At 49.3% G+C, this 21,033-nt stretch overlaps 1 protein-coding gene across 5 annotated transcripts in view; it reads left to right on the forward strand.

Moving 5' to 3' along the window:
* The first annotated feature begins 1,375 nt into the window (after positions 1–1,375).
* Positions 1,376–21,033, forward strand: part of FLVCR2 (FLVCR choline and putative heme transporter 2) — a 65,443-nt gene continuing 45,785 nt past the window's right edge. For all 5 annotated transcript variants that reach the window (XR_014712002.1, XR_014712003.1, XR_014712004.1 and 2 more), the window contains exon 1: positions 1,376–2,077. Coding sequence is in view for 2 of the 5 variants with exons in the window: in XM_084630665.1 (XP_084486791.1) it covers positions 1,436–2,077 (642 nt within the window). In the remaining 3 variants the exon portion in view is untranslated. The remainder of the gene's footprint in view (positions 2,078–21,033) is intronic.

The following is a 21,033-nucleotide window of genomic DNA, read 5'->3' on the forward strand; positions in this document are numbered from 1 at the left end:
TATATGCCATCATGTGCCAACAATGCCCCTCTACCATGTACATTGGCCAAACCGGACAGTCTCTACTCAAAAGAATAAATGGACACACATCTGACATCAGGAATTATAACATTCAAAAACCAATAGGAGAACACTTCAGGCTCCCTGGTCACTCAATAACAGACTTAAAAGTGGCAATTCTTCAACAAAAAAACTTCAGAAACAGATTCCAACATGAAACTGCAGAACTGGAATTAATTTTCAAACTGGACACCATCAAATTAGGCCTGAATAAAGACTGGGAGTGGATGGGTCTTTATAAAAACTAATTTCCACCTACTGTTACTCACACCTTCTTGTCAACTGTTTGAAATGGGCCACCCTCATTACCACTACAAAAGTGATTTTTCCTCCCTTGGGACTCTACTGTTAATTGAATTGTCTCCTTAGACTGACCCCCAACTTGGTAAGGCAACTCCCATCTTTTCATGTACTATGTATATGTACCTGCTACTGTATTTTCCACTCCATGCATCTGATGAAGCGGGTTCTAGACCATGGAAACTTATGCCCAAATAAATTTGTTAGTCTCTAAGGTGCCACAAGGACTCCTCGTTGTTTTTGGTACTCTGCAGTGGCTTTAGTTGAGATGGCACCAGATGGATGGGGAGGTGACCCAGTTCTGCTATGTAGTCATTGTTGCTGGTGTTCCGCTGTAGGCAGAGTGATTATTTTCTTAACTGCAGAAGGGAAGGGTTCATAGGATTTTTTTTTTTTAATCACAATCCGTGTAAGCAGCTGTTAAAGCTGAGCCCCAGGCTTCACTGCCCTGCATCGCAATGGGTCGGGTTGCACTGCCCATTGCTGTAGAAGTCGTTTTATTGGTGGGCTGTGTATCTCTAGCAGTGTCTTGCCAGAGCCTTCCTTTGAACTGCCCCCTTAGCCAGCCTGCAGCCCGCGATGGACCCCAGGGTGGGACCCTTGGGGCGTGCGCCATTCCCCCGCGTCTCCGGGATCAAAGGCCAGGTCCTGTAGGTTGTTTGGACTCTTCCCGGGAGTGTCCGGTGGGGCCCAGGCGAGGGCGGGTGAGGGGACCCTGCAGAGCCTGGCGTTGTAGGGGCAGCCTCAGCTGCACGAGCCCCAGCGGGCAGGCTCGGCATGGTTGCCATGGTAACTGAGGGACAGCGCGCCTTAGGGATCATCTCAGCCAGTCAGCGCGGAGGGGGCGAGGCCCCGTTGGCCAGGTGGCCAATCACAGCACCGCTGTGAGAGCAAACTAGCGCGACGTGGCCCGGCGGAATGGCGTTGTGCTGACAGCGACAGTTTCGGAGGAGTGAGGGAGCGGGACCAGCCGGGCGCGCTGGGCGGGGCGAGGGGCGGGGCGCGGCGCGGCGCGGCGCAGAGACCGGCCACCCCATACGGAGCGGGGTGGGGGCCGGCAGGAGCCGGGCACACGATGCGGGACAGCGCTGCCCTGGGGAAGGGGAGCCCGTGTTGCCCGGCGTTTTCCGGGGAGGCCGTGGTGAGCGGGGGGCCGGAGCCCGGCGAGAAGGGGCTGATGTATCCAGAGACGCCTAAGCTCTTGCAGGGGGTGAAGCCGGTGCCTGGGTCAGTGGAAGCCGAGACCCCCAGTGGGTCTGCCCCCGGGGCGCCCCCCGAGGTGCGCCTGTCCCTACGCCGCTGGCCCGTGGTGCTGCTGTTCAGCTGCTACTCGCTCTGCAATGCCTTCCAGTGGATCCAGTACGGGAGCATCAACAACATCTTCGTGCACTTCTACGGCGTGAGCACCTTCGCCATCGACTGGCTCTCCATGTGCTACATGCTCACCTACATCCCCCTTCTTTTCCCTGTGGCCTGGCTGCTGGACAAGAGGGGCCTCCGCCTCATCGCCCTCGCCGGTTCAGCCTTCAACTGTCTAGGCGCCTGGGTGAAGCTGGGCAGCATGAAGCCGCACCTCTTCCCTGTTACCGTCCTGGGGCAGGTCATCTGCTCGGTGGCGCAGGTCTTCATTCTGGGCATGCCCTCGCGCATCGCCTCCATCTGGTTCGGGTCCCATGAGGTCTCTACTGCCTGCTCCATCGCTGTCTTTGGGAACCAGGTAACCTGGGAACCAGGCCCCTCCTCCCTAAATGCTTGGAACCTATGGTGCGCCCATTAAAGTTGTGGGGTGGAGAAGTAATGAAACTCACCGGTGACACTAAATTGGGAAGAGCTGCAATCTCCAGGGAGGACAAGAAATACAGAGAGACCTAGCGACATTAGAAATAACAGGCAGAGATTCATCTGGGAAAAATATGATTTGTATATTTGGCAGGAAATATACTTAGCTTGGCTACGATATTGCTTCGAGAGAAACATAACTCTACTAATCCAACCGAGGGAGAAGGATTATTTAGCATGGTACAAGGGGGTATAATTGGGAAGAACAGGATGATATTGAGAAGGACAATTTAGGTTGAAATATCAGGAAACTCTCAGATTCTGGGGTGTATTGGGCTGTGATATTTTTTCCCAGAGAAAAAAATGGGAGCCTTATTGCTTGGGATATTTAAAATTAGACTAGAAAAAAAGCTAGAAAATGTGTCAAAGGGAGCAGTCGTGTTGGGCCTTATCTCATAGCTCTTCCTCTGATTTTTCTGTCTCTGGTTTTGTTGATCCATAGTAAGGCAATGAGCTTCCCCAATAAAATATGCTAGGCAGAGACTTTGCTTCTTTGCACAAGAATGGAGCAAACTCTTCTAAGCACTTTAATGCCAAGGCAGGTCAGTGAGGTGGTTGTGATTGACATTCCTACAAGATGTAACATTCTTCACCTGCAGCCAGTTCACACTTGAAAGGAAAAGAATTTTTTTCTAACTTCTGAAACCAGAACAGGGAAATCACTTCTTGACCCTTCCACCTGAATGCCTCAATGATGCACATTGCATGAAATAAATGCATCAGCAATATTACAACATGGCTTTGGAAGGCAATTCATGCTGTATGAATATTAAAAGCAGAGGATCACTAAAACCAAACACTAACTATTGGACTGGCACGTCTTCAGTGCGTAGGCAGTGTCCCAGATTTTATCTAGTTCAGACCATGGGTGGGGTGCAATAGGAATGGTTTGGCATTCAGTCTACTTTGAATATATAGTTCTGTGTATGAAGCAGTGGCACAGTACATGATGTCCTCCCTGCCCAGTAGGAGTGTCTCATGGATTTGAGAAGGAAGCTGGGTGTGTGGGTGCCTCACACCACGTAGTGCCCCGGAAGCATGTAGAGCATTAAATGATGAGTCCAACAACACCCCCCCCCACACACACACACACTGATTTACTACCTCTGCTGGAATTGCATCCAGTCTGGATGCTACTAAGTCATCCCTGCTCAATATGCCTTATTCCTGGAGCTCAAAGTTGCTTCTGAAAAGCAAATCAGTAAATGAATCTGATTGCACCACATTTCAGGTGTAATTTAAAAAAAAATTCCAGTAGAGAGAATCGAATTCTCTGCCCTTGGTCCCATTCACAGGGTCTCACCTGACTTTTCACTTCAAATGCCATGATCTGATCACTGTTAAATCAAACACTGTCAATAGACTCGGGAGTTTCTAGAAATAAAGTGTAACCACTTCCAGCAAAGGCCCATCAGATTCATTTGTTTGCACAGTACTGCTTTCTCCCACTTTACTTTTCAAAAAGCATTTTGTCCAAATGGGGAAATGAATAGATTTCCCCATTCTTTCCCCTGCAAATACTCGCACTCCTGGGACATGGTACAGGGCTTATTTCAGAAGGATCTTTATGGGAGCCCCTTATTGAAGTGTTGGTAGCACTTCATTGGCCATAAACCCAAAAGATCAGCATGTAATGATTTTTCCTGAGGCTCTGTGTCCTAGAGGAAGAAAATAGGGAGAGCAGCCTATTCTTAATAGCCTTCTACTGAATTCTTCAAGCAGTGTAAAAACAATAAACATGCTTCAGAATTGCCATGCTGTGTGGAGGAATCTCTGCTGAGATCCTGACAATGTCACCTGTAATCTGTAGCTTACTTGATAGTGGAGTTCCACAGTGACCGTGTGTGCGCGCGCGCAGGGGCACCCAACCAGGATTTGTCATTTCACTTTAAGGGCTGAACAAACTTATTCCTTGAGACCCAGGGGACTGAGCCTTGGGACTGAGTCTTTCTCTAAACACCATTAGCGCCCAGTGGTGAGCGCAGGAGAAATATTTAGCTTGCTAACGAGATTGTTTCCTTGTAAGTTCTGAAAATCCTCCGGGGTTACATTGATCGTTGGTAAGGAGCCATAGGAAGAAATCTGGTAATCAGCTGTTCTTCCTGACAGTCTGGGCTGCTCATTTTCACCCTTGTTTAAACCTCTGAACTACTGAGCTGTGACCACGTTTATTTGCTCCCATTGGGCTTGCTGGCAGCTGCTTGTTATGTGGAGTGCAAGGGGCACAAGATTAGCTGTTGCCAAGAGGGAGAGGTATAATCAGAGCTTTGTGTTTTTTGCTAATGTGAAATAAAATGAAAAACCCCACAGCGACAGCTCCTGTCTCAACGGGCTGGGCCTGTCTCCCTGCTCTGGCTGTTGCGTTGTGGTCCATGGTCATAGCGTTTCTCTGGTTTGTCCGGCTCCCTGATGAGGTAGCTCACTGGGCCAAATATGAGTGAGTAGTGTTGTGACCTGGTGCATGGGTCACAGCCCCACTCACTCAAATTTGTCCTGTCCAGTCCCCCCATCATCACCACAGAGGAGCAACCGGGCCAAACCTGAGCGGCAGTGCGACCCCAAGGTGGGAAGCTGGGCCCAGCACCCAGGGCAGGAGACACTGCTGTTGGGTGACGGTGGGATGGGCTCGCTCTGCAACCCACCCCCAGGGTCTCCCCGTTCCCTGGGGCAGGACCCAACACCCTCTACCGTTCCCCCTGCCCTTGGTCTTCCACCTCCCCAGGGGCTGGACTCAACCTGTGGGGCGGGGAGAATAGATAAGATGAAATAACAAGAAATTTCTGAAAATAAAACAAACAACTGTAGAAAATCAAAAGAATTTCAGGGGGTTCTATGTACGATCCTCTCTCTTTCTGTTAGCATAAGGTGAGAGCATCTGTTTGCATTTCTATGATTCCTCTTTCCTGCTTCCACCTCTGGAGTCTGCTTCTGTATCAGACTGGGGCTGGACCCTGCTTCTGGTTCTTGCCCTGCTACTCAGGTCATGCATGTTCTGACACCAGGGAAAGACACAACTGATGGGTCTGGAGTAAGGACACTGCAGGAGAAGAGTGCGTGTCTATCTGTGGGAAGCTTTTTCCTCTGCCCTTATTCTGTCTCTTACAAGTAGTTGAAGACATTGATGTGGATAGGTCAGTGTGAGGCTCTGTACCTTGGGGAAACACCCAGCACTCCCTTGTTCATCCTTGTAAAATGATTGTGTGATATCCAATGCAAAGTTTGTCATGTCGGGTGTCTTCAGAGGGCTTATGATGCACTGAGCATTGTTTTTATAGTGATGTTATAGTAATTGTTAAAAGAAAAGGAGTACTAGTGGCACCTTAGAGACTAACCAATTTATTTGAGCATAAGCTTTCATGAGCTACAGCTCACTATATCGGATGTATCGAATGCATCCGATGAAGTGAGCTGTAGCTCACGAAAGCTTATCCTCAAATAAATTGGTTAGTCTCTAAGGTGCCACTAGTACTCCTTTTCTTTTTGCGAATACAGACTAACACGTCTACTACTCTGAAACCGATAGTAATTGTTGTTACAGTAATGTTATAGGTTGTAATTTCATGTATATCGTTATGAGGCTGAAAATGTGCCTTCATGGCTTAAAATAAACCCAGGCAAAAACTTTCCAGAAGCAGAGGGGCAGTTCACACCTCATCAGGGCATGTGTGGGACAAACCCAACCCAGCCATACAGGAACAAAAGACACTGGCCTAGGCAGCAACAAAGGATCTGTTGACTCTCGAGTGAGTCACCCGCGTTCCTTTGGTCAGTTTGGGGCTGCGATGAGGTAATGCTTACCTGACTCTGAAGTGGGGGGCAAAGCCAAGAGGGAAGAAAGGACATCATAAAAGGATGAGACGTTTGCCATGCTCTTCCTCTCTCTTCCACCTCCATCTACAGACATCACCACCAAGCGACTGAAGCCCTGATCAAAGGGGAGAGCCTGGCTGAAGGGCAACCAGCCAGCCTGTGGTGAGAAGCATCTAAGTTTGTAAGGGCATTGAAAGTGTTAAGATCAGCTTAGAATGCGTTTTGCTTTTATTTCATTTGACCAAATCCAACTTATTGTGCTTTGATTTATAATCACTTAAAATCTATTTTTGTAGTTAATAAATCTGTTTGTTTATTCTACCTGAAGCAGTGCATTTGGTTTGAAGCATGTCAGAGACTCCCTTTGGGATAACAAGCCTGGTGCATATCAATTTCTTTGTTAAATTGACAAACTCATATAAGCTTGCAGCGTCCAGTGGGCATAACTGGACACTGCAAGATGGAGGTTCCTAGGATTGTGTCTGGGACCGGAGATATTGGCTAGTGTCATTCGGTTGCACAATCCAAGGAGCTGCTTACATGCCAGAGGCTGTGTGAACAGCCCAGGAGTGGTGGGTTCTCATAGCAGATCAGGGGAAGGCTGGCTCCCAGAGTCAAGGACTGGAGTAACCTAGCAGATCACCAGCCTGGATAACACCAGGGGAATGTCATAGTAAGAAGGAGAGTTTTATTGACTTAGGTTGATTTGATTTTTGGCTCTGGGGAGAATGCAGCCACTTGATGTGTTCTTAGGTGGAGTCACTGTGCTGACTCTGAGGAGGCTGGACTGCACTGCAGCTGGTGTTTTAGGGCTTCCGAGGTGGAAGCTGCCTGGGGAAAACCAGGATTTTTGTGTATCAGGGACGAATCCTAGCCCCACTCTGATTAGCTGGTCTGTAACACCCCAATCACGGATCAGTTGCTTCTGTACAGGGGGACTTCGCAGCACTGTTTGTACCATGCCTACGACTCTGCTTAACATCTCATTGCACGGGTGCACCTTGCCTGAAGAGTTTTCACTGCAGAATAATGCTTTCCCCTAAAAGCCTGATAAATGGTCAGGATCCCATGCTGAGGGTTTCTGCTCCTTCAAGCAACCTACTAATCATTATTATTTTTCTCTACTAGCTCAGCATCTCCCGCCTTCTAAATGAGGTCTGATTTGGGTGTGGGCAGAACAGGGGGATAGTTAATTGGGAAGTGAGGCAGACTTCCCTTCCCTCCAGAGCACAGGTGCTAACTTTTATTTTTTCTGGTGGGTGCTCCACCCCCGCTCCACTCTGAGGCCCCGCCCCCACTCTGTCCCTTCCCCACGGCCCTGCCCTCACTCCACCTCTTCCTGCCCCCACTCTACCCCCGAAGCCCCGCACCCACCTGCTGCTCGCTCTTCTCTGCCCTCCCCCAAGTGCCTCCTGCCAGCTGCCAAACAGTTGTTTCTGGTGGATGCTGAGCACCCCCTATTTTTTTTTTTCGGTGGGTGCTTGAGCCCCAGAGCACCCCTGGAGTCGGTGCCTATGCGCCAGAGTCTGTGCCAGATTTCACCATGGATTATATCCATTAGAGCAGGTATGGCGTTAATGTGGGACCACAAAGGGGCAGGAGGTAGCCTACCCAGCCTCCTCTGGCAGCCACGCTTCCAGTTTCTGCAGGAAAGTGGGGGGCGTCAGAGCACTCAGATTAGAGAACACTCTAATGAGCACTTGTACATTCTGGTCTCTAATTTGCAGGGAGTGTCTGGGCCCACGTTGGAGGGTGTGTCAGGGCCAGGCAAAGATGTGGCTTCTCTGGGAATGCTTAGATTTCTATAAACAGTCTAGGCATTGGAGCCTGAGATAAACCTTCCTTTGTGTTTCATCTGCGTTCCTACTCCCAGCCACACACACCAACCTCAGACAGAGCCACAGCATAGGCTCAGAGCAGCTGACTTTCTGGTCTGCAGAGGAGCTCTCTGAATGGCTGCAGTATTTCTTTTGGGGAGTGGAGGGGCTGCCCCAAGCCTCTCAGACATTAGTACTGTTTGCTTTCTGTGTAGTTGTAGAGAGTCCTTGAAAGTGATGCATTCCTCACCCCTTCTCCAAAGAGTGAGCATCTCCACTGACCCTCTCAGCATCCACTGCCTAGCCAAAAACTGCTCTCAGATCTAGGTTTCAGAGTAGCAGCCGTGTTAGTCTGTATCCGCAAAAAGAAAAGGAGGAATTGTGGCACCTTAGAGACCAACAAATTTATTTGAGCATAAGCTTTCTTAAGCTACAGCTCACTTCCTCCCCCCACATCCCTGCTTGCTGGCTCTGCTCTCATGCTGGGATGTTGCTACATCATGCTGTTGCTGTTATAAACTGGGAGATTTCCCTGACTCTGAGCTGGGTCAAAGGCAAATACAGCAGGAGTGGAACTGGGAGGCTCAGAGTGACTGGTGCAGAGCAAGGGACTTCTATGATGTCAACAAGGTCACAAGAAGCAGAAGTGTGATGGAGTGGGAGCCAGGGAGTTTATTCTGTTCCCAGGACAGCTCTGGCTATTGAGATATAAGTCTTGATGTTTCTTTTCCAGTGATGATGGAGATACACAAGAGCCCCAAGCCCGAGCTTTTCATCTCATGGGGCCTGAGTTCAAGTGCAGTCTTGGTTCATAAAAATGAAGGGAAATTAGTTCAATTTCGTTTCCATTTTTCCTCCTCCTAAACCACCACACAAAAACGTAGCATGATTATTAGTCACTGTGTGAGAAGTCTAGCAGGGGAGTGCCATGGGACAGAGCTGAGGTGTGTTGGCAGAGGGGTATAAGGGCCCAGATGTAGAATAACAGGCATGGACTGAGTTGTATCAGCAGAACTTTTGGATGCATCTTGCACCCGACCTGCATGTACTTACTATGCTTGGATCTGGCAAGTGCTTCACACTCATACTCAAATCCCAAGCCTATTGTCAAACTCTGGGATCCCAGCAGGCAGCTGGGACTCCTTTCTCTACTTGAAATAATTCAGCTACTGGAACTGAAGTTTGTGATGCAGGTGAATCTATCTATGGAGTGAGCCAATGAAACTCGGCAAAGCCAGAGATGCAGCATTCAGTAGGCCTGTAAACTCTGAAACCCTAGAGAGGCCACCAGACCTTTTCCATCTGTGCTTACTGAGTGTTTTGGATGATTAACTATAGGAGAGCAATAGGGACCATTTGTTGCACCATCTTACAGCTTCATGTTAATTCAGAGGGATTTAACTGGAATTTGTCTGGCTCATTTGTGGTAAATCTGCCAAGCTTGAGAGTCCATGGCCTCTTGCTGCTGTGGTGATAAATGCACTAGAAACACACAGAGAGATTTGGGAGGTGCAGAGCTGGATTAACCTTTTGTGGGCCTGGCGCCAAACATATTTGTGGGCCCCCATGGGGGCAAAGGAGCATGATGTGGGGAGGTTGGTCCCCAGAGCAAGGGGCCAGCCAGGGGCAATGGGGCATAACATGGTGGGACCGTCCCTGCTCCACCCAGCCCAGAGCAAGGGCACTGTATACAAACCGGCAGTTGCCAGATGCACACTGGCCTGCCCAGCCCTGTGCTGCCAGCATGCTCCTTCCCCTCGGGGGTGGGCCCATGCCATGCCACACAGCCCCCGACTACCTATGCCCAGCGTCCCCCAGAACTGCTATGCCCAGCAGCCCCCCACAAAGACCACCACCACAAATGCACAGTGGCCTGCACACCACTATCCTTGCCCAGCACCCACCCACACGGCCACACCACTACTGTCCAATGTACTTCTCCACAGCCCACCACAACAACTACACAGCATGCCACTCAGATCCCCCCCACTGCCCAGCATCCCAACACACAGACCTCTCTCACTGCCCCCCAAGAGATTCCCCCACTGGCCAGCAGCCCCCTGCCCCAAGACTTCCTCCAGAGACACACTCCCTCACACCCTGCCCCCTGACCACACTCACCGGCCCTTGTGGAACGTGACCGTGTCTGCCAGGCTGAGCTGGCAGCGTGGCCGGGGCCGGTCCAGTGCCAAGGCGGGGAATCTCTCCGGCCTCTCGGGAGTGGCATGATAAGCCAGGCCAGGGTTTGCACCCTGCCCTGGCCAGACTCCCTCAGGACCCATTTGCCTGTAGATAGGGTGACCATACGTCCCCATTTGGCCGGGACAGTTCCCTTTTTAAGCTCTGTCCCAGCCATCTTGACTTTTTTGACAAAAACGGGCATTTATCCCGTTTGCTTTTGCCAACTGATTAGTTGGCAAGAGCAATTGAACAAAAGCCCAGTTTGTCCGATGCGCCCCCCTAGAGGGGCGTGGAGGAATGTGTGTGTGTGTGGGGTGGTGATGCGAGGTGTCAGGCAGCAGGGCTTGGGGGGTCAGCCCCAGCCAGAATGGAGCTTGGGGGGGTTAGGGGCCAGCCCCAGCCACTGGTAGCAGTGAGGGGAGGGTGTTAGCCCCAGCTCCTGGTAATGGTGCGGGGAACTGGGGCGAGGGCGGGGTCAGCCTCTGTCTTGGCAGCGGCATGCACAGCTTGAGGAGTGGGAGGTCAGCCCCTGGCTGCAGCGTGGGGAGCTGTGGGGGAGGAGTCAGTCCCAGTGGCGGATTTAGAGTTAGTGGGGCCCTGAGCTCAGCTTCATTTTTGGGGCCCCTTCTTGGGACCCAGCCAAGAAAAAGAACATTCTCTCTTATCACCCCCCCGCCTCTTTTTTTCATTCTTTTTTTCTTCATATTCCTCCTGTAAGTAATAGCAAGTAAATAAAAATAAAGTGAGGTACCTTGATTGTTCTTGTAGACTTGAAAATCGCTGGGGGTCTTGGCGGACCATTTAATGATCTTTACAAATATTGTTTGTACTGTTAGCTAACTATTGTAAAGTGCTTTGGATTAGAGCGCTGTATAAAAAGAATGTAAAAAAAGAGTTGGGGTGTGGGGTCTGGCTGGGACTTAGGGTGCAGGAGGGGGCTGGGGGTGTGGGGTCTGGGAGGGAGTTAGGGTGCAGGAGCAGGCTGGGGGTTGGGGTGCAGGGTCTGGCCAGGAGTCAGGGTGAGGGAGGGCGCTCATGGTTGGGGCAGGAGGTTGGGGTGTGGAGTGCTTACCTGTGGCAGCTCCCATTTGGTGCAAGGGGTGTATGTGGGGGGGTGCAGGAGTCAGGGAGGCCAGGGGGTTGTGGGGGACAGAGGGTGTGGTGGGTTGCAGGAGACAGGGAGGGCAGGGGGCTGGGTGTGTGTGAGGGGGGTGCAGGAGTCAGGTCTGGAAGTGTGTGAGGGGATGCAGGAGTCAGGGCTGGGGGTGCAGGATCTGGGAGGAAGTTAGGGTGCAGGAGCAGGCTGGAGGTTGGGGTGCAGGGTCTGGCCAGGAGTTAGGATGCAGGAGGGGGCTCAGGGTTGGGGTAGGAGGCTGGGGTGTGGAGTGCTTATCTAGGGCAGCTCCTGTTTGGTGTGAGGGGTGCAGGTGGGAATGTGGGGGGTGGTGGTGGTGGTGCAGGAGCTCCTGTTTGGTGCTCAGGGTGGGGATAGGGATGTGTGTGGGGTGTGTGCAGGAGTCAGGGCATTGGGTGTGGGGAAGGCTGGGTATGTGAGGTGGGTGCAAGAGTCTGGGCAGGGGGCTGTGGGTATGGGCTGGGGTTGTGGGGGTGTTCCCAGCCCCCTGTCCTGAGCGGCTCATGGCAGAGGGCTGGAAGGGGTATGTGTAGGGGAGTGTGGGGACCCTGTCTTCGCTCCACCCTGCCCCAGTTCCACCCCTTTCCCCAAGGTCCTGCCCATGCCTCTTCTCCGCCTCCTCCTCCGAGTGTGCTAAGGCCCTGCTCCTCCCCCTCTCTTGTGCTGGCAAACAGCTGTTCAGTGGCAGGGGAAGTGCTGGGAGGGGGAGGGGTGGGAATGCAGCACGCTCGGGGGAAGAGGCAGGGGAGCGGGGAGCTTGGCTGCTGGTGGGTGCGGGCGGAGCCTACCCTGCAGCAGGAGTCTCAGGAGCTGGCAGGACCAAGCTTTTGCCCCCGCAGGAGAGAGCAGTGGGCGGGAGGCGGAGAAGAGCTGGTGGGGCCTTACTGCAGCCCAAGGAGCCTGGTGCCATGGTAAACCTGGCACTTGGGAGGTGACTGTCTGGATATGTGCCTTAATGAAGATGCAGAAGAGTAGAGCAGCACTATGCCTGCTTGGAACGAGTACCCAGACAAGGCATGAAGGAGGCTGCCGAGCATTCTGGGGTGCCAATTTCTCTGCTCTGGACTAATCTCCCTACAATAGGGAAGCAATCATCTGGGAGCAGCTCTCAACCAACCTCACTCAGAAAACTTTCTTTGACAGGAGGTGTTTGCAGGCTAACAGCCCATCTTGGAGACATGATTATCTTTGGTGTTTTTTAGGGAAGGGGGCTTGGTGCCTCTTTTTAACCAGGTGATGCCTATCTATCTAATCTATATCTATTTCTTTGGTCTGTGGCCCCCCATCCCTCCAAAATATCAGAATCTTTCAAACATGAATGCATGTATATTACCAACACCCTGGAGTGCTAGTTAAATACCATTGTCCCCATTTTACAGATGGAGGGACTGAGACACAGAGACATGCCCAAGATCATGAAGTAAATCTAGGGCAGATCTGGGAACAGAACCCAGCTCTGAGTCACAGTCCAGTACCTAACCACGACAACCCCTTTCTCCCCTCCTGCTCCCCAGATACAGTCAAGTGCTGCATTTTTAATCCTGCTTTTCTCCCCAGTAATGTGCAGGCCAGGATCTGGATTTGCGTTTGTGAAGAAGCTGTAGCTATTGTGTGTTTTGTTTGAGCTGGGTATCCTGAGAGCTGAGGGTAGCTGTGATTTGTATAGAACACAGTGCCGACTCCCAGCCTGTGGAACTGTCCGTATGTGGTTTGGCAACATTCCTCAACTACTTCTGCTTTCGCCTTCAGGACTGAACTGTTTCTCAGGAGACCGTTAGCTGCTCACTGCTTTTGTCACAATGGCTGAGAAATGTCTCTCTTTCCTCCCCTCTGTGGTGGTTGTAATTTGGGAGATGGTGGTGGTGAAAGGGTCAGTTGCCCAAATACGTTCTATTTTCCTCTCTACAGGGCAACACGTTTGCCTGAGCAAAGGTTGGGTAGTACCCTTACTTCAGGCAGTCCAAGCACAGCCTGTCTATGCAGTCAAAACAATAGTGCTTAGCAGTGGTGGTGGAACTTGCATGTGTCTGAAACAGGTCACAGCCAAGCTAAGAAACCGTTTAGCTTAGATCTCTACCAGCGCTAAAGCAAAGTGTCTTAGCAGGGTACTGGGCTGAACTGTGGTACAACCTGGTTGGCCCACCACAGAATTTAGCAACAATTGTAACCTTCTGTTATTTCTGTAGTTCATATAGCGGGGGCTTTGTGGGGGTTGGGAGGCTTCTGGGCCGTCTTGCGTGTGAACATGTTTCCTCTAATCATGCAGTTCCTATAATGTATTTGCATTATATCCAGCTTCACATAGCTCAACTTACATGTGGTGCTACAGGAGCCCTGCCCTTTTCCATCTGTTACTTTAGGGAGCTGCAGAACGCTGTTTGTAAGAGTTTGGCTGGTGTTGACTCCAGCAAGTGTCTGGGTATTGAAATGTAGTCCTGAGCCACATACTCCACATGCAGGGGCTCCCCTCTCACTGAATCAGCCTTTTGCGGTCCTAGATCAATGCTTCCCAGAATGGGTCCCATGTGTCCCCGGGGGGGCAGGAGGGAAGTGGATTCCCAGATCAATTAAACTACTTTATTTTCCCTGTTGTAAAATGTAACTTGTAATGATGGAACAGTGTATTTTGCACTGGTTTATATGGGCTGGTATAGAGCTACATTTCATTCTGATTGTAAAAGGGTTCTACCCTCGGCCCATAACTGAACAGACCAGGTACTCCTTTGTGCCTTTAGACTGCAAGCTCTTTGGAGCAGGACTCCATTATTTGGCCAGCTTGTTCGCCACAGGTCTGTAAAATTATCTGTTTCCTGATAACTAACAGTTACTGTATTCAGACTTGAAACTTGGTGGATTCTTTAATGTCTTGCCAGTTCTCCCTATTTTATTGAGAATCTTGTGCCAGTTGGTTTTTTTTTTTTTTAAATCCCCAGCTTCTGAAGCCAAGGGAGTATGAGAATCTCACCTTTTCTCCCTCTAAGATTAAAACTAAATTTCTAAACTGGTTGGCTGTGGAGAAAAGCTTGAAAATGTGACTACTTAAGAGCTGGTAATCCAGAAGGCAAATAAAAACCCAAAATATGTTCATTTTAAAAAAACATGATTTTTAAGTTGATCTAATTTTTATGGGACCTGTTTGATGATTTTTAAATGCATTTGAACATACCCCTGGTCCCCCTCCAAGGGATAATCTGGTTTGTTTGTTTGTTTTTTTGTTTTTTTCCTAGCAGTTGCTACTCTTATCTATAAGTTCCTTGGGGGAAATGTTGGCATTCTGGGTTAAGTGTGAGGCCTTCAAATACTCTTACTGCTCAGATCTGGTGTTGTCTGCAACCTGTTCCTAGCAGTTGCATATGTTCTCTCTGTTGTGCTGCTCTGTCTGCTCCAATGCAGAGGCTCTGCCTGAAATTTCATGGTACCTGCTGGAAGTTACTAGTCTGCCTGTAGGATAGTGACCGGTAACAACCCGCCAAGAGAAGCCCCGTGTAGTTGTAAGACAATAGGTAGCCCATCTGCCGGTGAGTGGGATGGGGGCAATGGGAGGGCCTAGCAAGTTTCTTTGTCAGTGGCCAGCCCAAAGGCAGGGGATGAGTACAAGGCACTGGAACAATTTGTATAGTAGGGGTGCTGAAAGCCATTGAACCAAACTGTAAACCCTGTATATGAGGGAAGCGATGCATTTGGTTGCTATTACTACTTCAAGCTGTGGGGGATGCTGTACCCCCAGCAACCATCATTCCAGCACCCCTGGAAGAAAATGTGTGTGTTAGTGGCTGATATATTCCCAGCCCCTGGGGGAAGCTGGGTGGGAATCAGGCCATGTCTTTAAAAGAAAAGGAGTACTTGTGGCACCTTAGAGACTAACCGATTTATTTGAGCATAAGCTTGCGAATACAGACTAACACGGCTGCTACTCTGAAACCTGTCATGTCTTTAATCACTCACCTGGGAGCAGAGAGGTGGCAGGATTGTTGCCTGTCTGGTGTTATGGACACCAGAGCTTGTATCTGTAGCTGGCTCAGAAATTCCCATTCAGAGCAACAGGTTTTTTAAAAAATTATTATTATTATTTATTTTTATTATTAGCCCCGGCCTCAAACCTTCGCTTTAAAACAGTAAAACAACAGAAGAATGTTTGCTGAACAGTGGCAACTGTGGTATAAGGAGAGGATTTAGGAAGGGCACTGACGGAGTGGCAATGCTCAGCTCTTTTTGTGAGGGCAACAGCTGGAGAAATAACCCATATCTGACACCTCTGTAATTAGGGCTCTGGTACCTGCTTTATGGCTGAACAAACTGAGGCATAGTGCTACTTCTAGGGATGCTGGCGCTCCTGATGCAGAGAGCAGTCTTGGGGAAACCAGCATTAATGGTGGGGTTGGAGTTCTATATTCCTTGCTTGGGGTGGCTGGAGCAGGCCATGTGTGCTGGGGTATCAGTCACCTGGCACCTTACCCTGTCTCTCAGGCCAGAGGCTACTTCCCATTGTGCAGGACATATCTGGCTTTGAGCTCTCACTGCCTATGTAAAATTCAAAGCATTCATATGAATTTTGTGCTGGTCAAAGGGGCAGCACTGTGAGCCCTACACTCTAAAGTTCTCTGTCCCCATAATGGGGACAGCACTTGTTGCTATGCCAGCTTTCCCCTCCCCTGCCTTGCCAATGTGCCCCTTAACCCTGATGAGGAGGGAGGGATGGGGTGAGGAGGAGCGGGACATTCATTCTTCACAGTCCATTCAGACCTTGATCTTTCCAGTGAGACTGCCAATAAGGTTGGCCAATTGGTGTCCACTGGACTGGTAAGTTCTATGACTTGGACACCTGTCCACTGGGACCTAGACTGAGAACCCATTAACTGACTGCACGCTAGGCTTGAGAGAAGGTTAGGCACACAACATAACACTCTTCTCACCACATCATCTCACTATTTCAGAGGGGGATTGCATGGATTTTATTTTCTCTTCCCTCCTAGCTCTCTCCCCAGGCTTATAGTGCCCTTAAGTGAGCATGTTTGAGTATCTGGGGTGTTGGGGGAAACATCTTTTTTGTGTTTGGAAAGAACGTAATGGTGTTCCGAGAAGACACCAGTGGGAAGTATGGTGAGGAGCTGAGTATTCATGTGCATCTCCTTGTGGAGAGAGGTGAGGATCCCAATGCCTTCCAGAAAAGCTTCTCCCAATGCTTTACAAACAATCTCAGCACCACACCCTGTCAGGTAGATCAGTCACATCATCCTTATTTTTACAGGAAGGGAAACTGAGGCACAGAGTCTTGTCCAAGATCTTGCAGGAAGCCTGTGGCAGAGCCAGGAATAACATAGAGATTTCCTGACTCCTGTTCTGTACTTTGGTCACAGAACCATCCTTCCCAGTGAGACACTGCAAATGGAACATGCTTGCTAACTTGTAAAATATATTTGGCCTAACTCATAAACTGGGCCCTTTGCTAATATGGGGGTTAAATCTGTAAAATGAGAATAATAATGCTTCCCTACCTCACACAGGTGTTGTGAGGACAAACACATTAAAATTGTGAAGTACTTTGAGATCTACTGATGAAAGTGCTAGATAAGAAATAGGCATCGTTGCTGTTCATTAATCTCCCTCTGAACTAGGTGTCAGTTCTGGAAAAGTGTGGTTCCTTTCAGTACAGAAGTGCACACACAAATTCCCCCACCCCCTGCAGAAAATACATGCTGCTGGAGAGGTGCTGCAGTCATGCCTTTTGCCCACCAGGGACTGCTGTGGTGCCAGAACAGAAGGCATCCGTCTCCCAGGCCGTAGCAGTTAGCAACCAATAGAGAGGAGGAGAGGCTGCATTCCTCACAGCGCCCTGCTTGTGGGGCCAGGTGAGGAGGCACGGGATGCGGGGGTGGGGAGAGAAGGGACAGACAGAGTGGAACACATGGGGCTGCTGGGGGATCACAGACTGGAATTCAGACTGGGCTGGGGGGGGGGGGGGGCTGGCTAAATTGGCATGCAGGGCCACACTGGGATGGGGGTGGCTGAGTAGGGGCTGGGGGACACATGAGGACGGGGGTAGAGGCTAGGGGTCAGTCAGGGTCTGTATGTGGGAGGCTCTCCAACTTCTTAACAATCCCCTCCCAAAAAACTGTTCCATACTTCTCCCACCCACACCCAACAGCCCTCCAGGTTCACTCCCAGGTGCCTTCCCAGCAATTACTTCCCTCTCCCTCATCAACTCCATTACCCCGACTCCCCCAAGCCTTTGCACTGCTTCTAAGGGGTACAGGAAATACAGTTCTGTAGTTTAAATGAATTGTTACTCAAAGTTCTGTATTAATATGTCTCGTAAGGGATCTATTTATCAAAAAACATTTCCTGAACCTGTTTTGTTGTCTGTGTTACAGACATACTTGTTGACAGGTATTTTGAAATAAATTACCAAAATAATTGAAATTGGTATGATTATGTGGTGGTATTTTTACAAATAAAATATGCAGAAATTTGCAGAATTTTAAAATATTGTGCGCAGAATTTTTAAATTTTTGCTGCAGAATTCCACCTGGAGTAATTTATTAAGCCAACAAGAGGTCCATGGAATCCAATCCATCCCCAGAGAAGAATGGGAGAGCTAGCAACCCCTCCAGCAGTTGCAGTGATAAGAGATAAGAGAAGTGATAAGAGAAGAGGGGAAGGACAGAACCTGGTCTGGAAAGATGGGCAGCTCCCATGCCTGTGTTTTTAAGTGTGTCAGCTCCTGGTTCTCTTGGGAGCCATGTAGTCACCTGTTGATATGTCTATGCTGGCAGTCCCTCCTGTCTGGCTGGAAATGTTTTAGCTTTAAAAAGTATCTTCTCACATGAGTTTATTTGAAACAAAGGAAAACATGGAGCTTCTGGAAGCAGCCAGTAATTGGTGTTTAACCACCAGCTGAGGCATGAAAACTTTTGGTTCTGTGTGTGGGTCTACAGACAATCACAGGGGCTGGGCTATAACTAAGTTTAGGAGCATTGCTTTCCCCCCTCTTCTGTGAATGGACAGAGCTGGGTTGGCTGTAGCTTATATTCCCCTACCAGAAATAGAATAAAATGGTGATGAAAGAAAGAAGCAGCTTTAGCCCCTTATCTTTTTTTTCTTCCCTCGAATCTGAGATAAAGCGAGGGGACACACATATCCTATCTGGGAAGGGGTGGGGGCCCAAAGAGAACTTGCCTGCCCCTGTGAAGGGGTTTGTAGGACTAGTCGCTACGTCGGTTTGGGTGTATATCTTGAGGAGGGGCAGGAGCGTGGCTGAGAGACAGTGTCATTACACTAGAATTTTTCTGAATGATGTGGGGACCTGCATGAAAAACCTCCTAAGCTTATCTTTACCAACTTAAATCAAACTTCCCCAAGGTACAAAATATTACACCCGTTGTCCTTGGACTGGCCGCTACCACCACCAAACTAATACTGGTTACTGGGGAAGAGCTGTTTGGACGCGTCTTTCCCCCCCAAATACTTCCCAAAACCCTGCACCCCACTTCCTGGACAAGGTTTGGTAAAAAGCCTCACCAATTTGCCTAGGTGACTACAGATCCAGACCCTTGGATCTTAAGAACAATGAACAATCCTCCCAACACTTGCACCCCCCCTTTCCTGGGAAATGTTGGATAAAAAGCCTCACCAATTTGCATAGGTGACCACAGACCCAAACCCTTGGATCTGAGAACAATGAAAAAGCATTCAGTGTTTTACAAGAAGACTTTTAATAAAAAATAGAAGTAAATAGAAATAAAGAAATCCCCCCTGTAAAATCAGGATGGTAGATATCTTACAGGGTAATTAGATTAAAAAACATAGAGAACCCCTCTAGGCAAAACCTTAAGTTACAAAAAAGATACACAGACAGAAATAGTTATTCTATTCAGCACAATTCTTTTCTCAGCCATTTAAAGAAATCATAATCTAACACATACCTAGCTAGATTACTTACTAAAAGTTCTAAGACTCCATTCCTGGTCTATCCCCGGCCAAGACGACTACAGACAGACACAGACCCTTTGTTTCTCTCCCTCCTCCCAGCTTTTGAAAGTATCTTGTCTCCTCATTGGTCATTTTGGTCAGGTGCCAGCGAGGTTACCTTTAGCTTCTTAACCCTTTACAGGTGAGAGGAGCTTTCCCCTGGCCAGGAGGGATTTCAAAGGGGTTTACCCTTCCCTTTATTTTTATGACACGCCCCCCAAATCTCAGCTAGGGTGAAACACTGGCTGGGATTTCTTCCTGGAGCTCTAGGAAAAACAGAGTTAATAAGACACATGCATCTCTAAATATACTACCAAGTACATAAAGACTAACAATATTTTCCACATCTCAAGGACGATTTTAACCAGTTGATTCTGGGAAACTTTCACGGGAGAGTGCATCAGCCACTTTGTTAGAAGCTCCTGAGATGTGTTGGATGTCGAAATCAAAATCTTGGAGAGCTAAACTCCACCGAAGAAGTTTTTTGTTAGTTTCCTTGACGGTGTGAAGCCACTTCAGTGCAGCATGGTCGGTTTGCAGGTGGAAACGCCGTCCCCAAACATATGGGCGTAGCTTTTCCAGAGCATAGACAATGGCGTAACATTCTTTTTCAGTGACTGACCAGTTGCTTTCCCTCTCAGACAGTTTTTTGCTGAGAAACACTACAGGATGGAATTCTTGATCAGGTCCTTTCTGCATTAAAACTGCTCCCACACCACGCTCGGACGCATCTGTGGTTACTAGGAACGGTTTGTCAAAGTCTGGGGCCCTTAGTACAGGGTCAGACATGAGTGTCGCTTTAAGCTTGTTAAAGGCCTTCTGACACTTTTCGGTCCACTGAACAGCATTTGGCTGTTTCTTTTTGGTTAGGTCTGTCAGTGGGGCAGCGATTTGGCTGTAGTGTGGTACAAATCATCTGTAATAACCGGCCAAGCCTAAGAAGGATTGAACCTGTTTCTTTGACTTTGGGACAGGCCACTTTTGGATAGAATCCACTTTGGCCTGTAGGGGGCTGATAGTTCCTTGACCCACCTGGTGTCCAAGGTAAGTCACTCTGTTTAGGCCTATTTGACACTTCTTAGCCTTAACAGTTAGTCCTGCCTCCCTTATGCGCTCAAGGACTTTTTGTAGATGTTCCAGGTGGTCTGCCCAGGAATCCGAAAATATGGCCACGTCATCAAGGTAGGCGACTGCATATTCTCCTAATCCCGCTAGGAGACCATCTACAAGTCTTTGGAAAGTGGCGGGTGCATTTCGCAGCCCGAAAGGGAGTACATTAAATTCATACAGCCCGAGATGTGTGATGAAGGCTGACCTTTCCTTGGCAGATTCATCTAGCGGTACCTGCCAGTACCCCTTGGTTAAGTCCAAGGTAGAGATGAACTGGGCCCGTCCCAGTTTCTCTAATAGTTCATCTGTGCGTGGCATTGGATAGTTGTCTGGGTGAGTTACAGCATTTAGCTTACGGTAGTCCACGCAAAAACGTATTTCCCCATCTGGTTTGGGAACTAGAACCACTGGAGATGCCCATGCACTTTCAGAGGGGCGGATTACACCCATCTGTAACATATCCTGGATCTCCCGTTCTATAGCAGTTTTAGCTTGAGGAGACACCCGGTAAGGTTGGACCCTAATTGGGTGAGCATTACCTGTGTCAATGGAGTGGTATGCCCGTTCAGTCAGTCCTGGGGTGGCTGAGAACGTTGGCGTGTAGCTAGTGCACAGCTCCTGGATCTGCTGTCGCTGCATACGCCCAAGGGTCATGGAGAGGTTCACCTCTTCCACACCACCAGCACATTTCCCTTCGTAGTAGACACCTTCAGGCCACTCAGCGTCGTCTCCTCCCTGGGCTGTAAACTGACAAACCTTTAATTCTCTGGAATAAAAGGGCTTTAGAGAATTAATATGGTACACCTTAGGCTT

This window comes from Lepidochelys olivacea (genome assembly GCF_965140295.1).
Source record: "Lepidochelys olivacea isolate rLepOli2 genome assembly, chromosome: 6".
NCBI lineage: Eukaryota > Metazoa > Chordata > Testudines > Cheloniidae > Lepidochelys > Lepidochelys olivacea.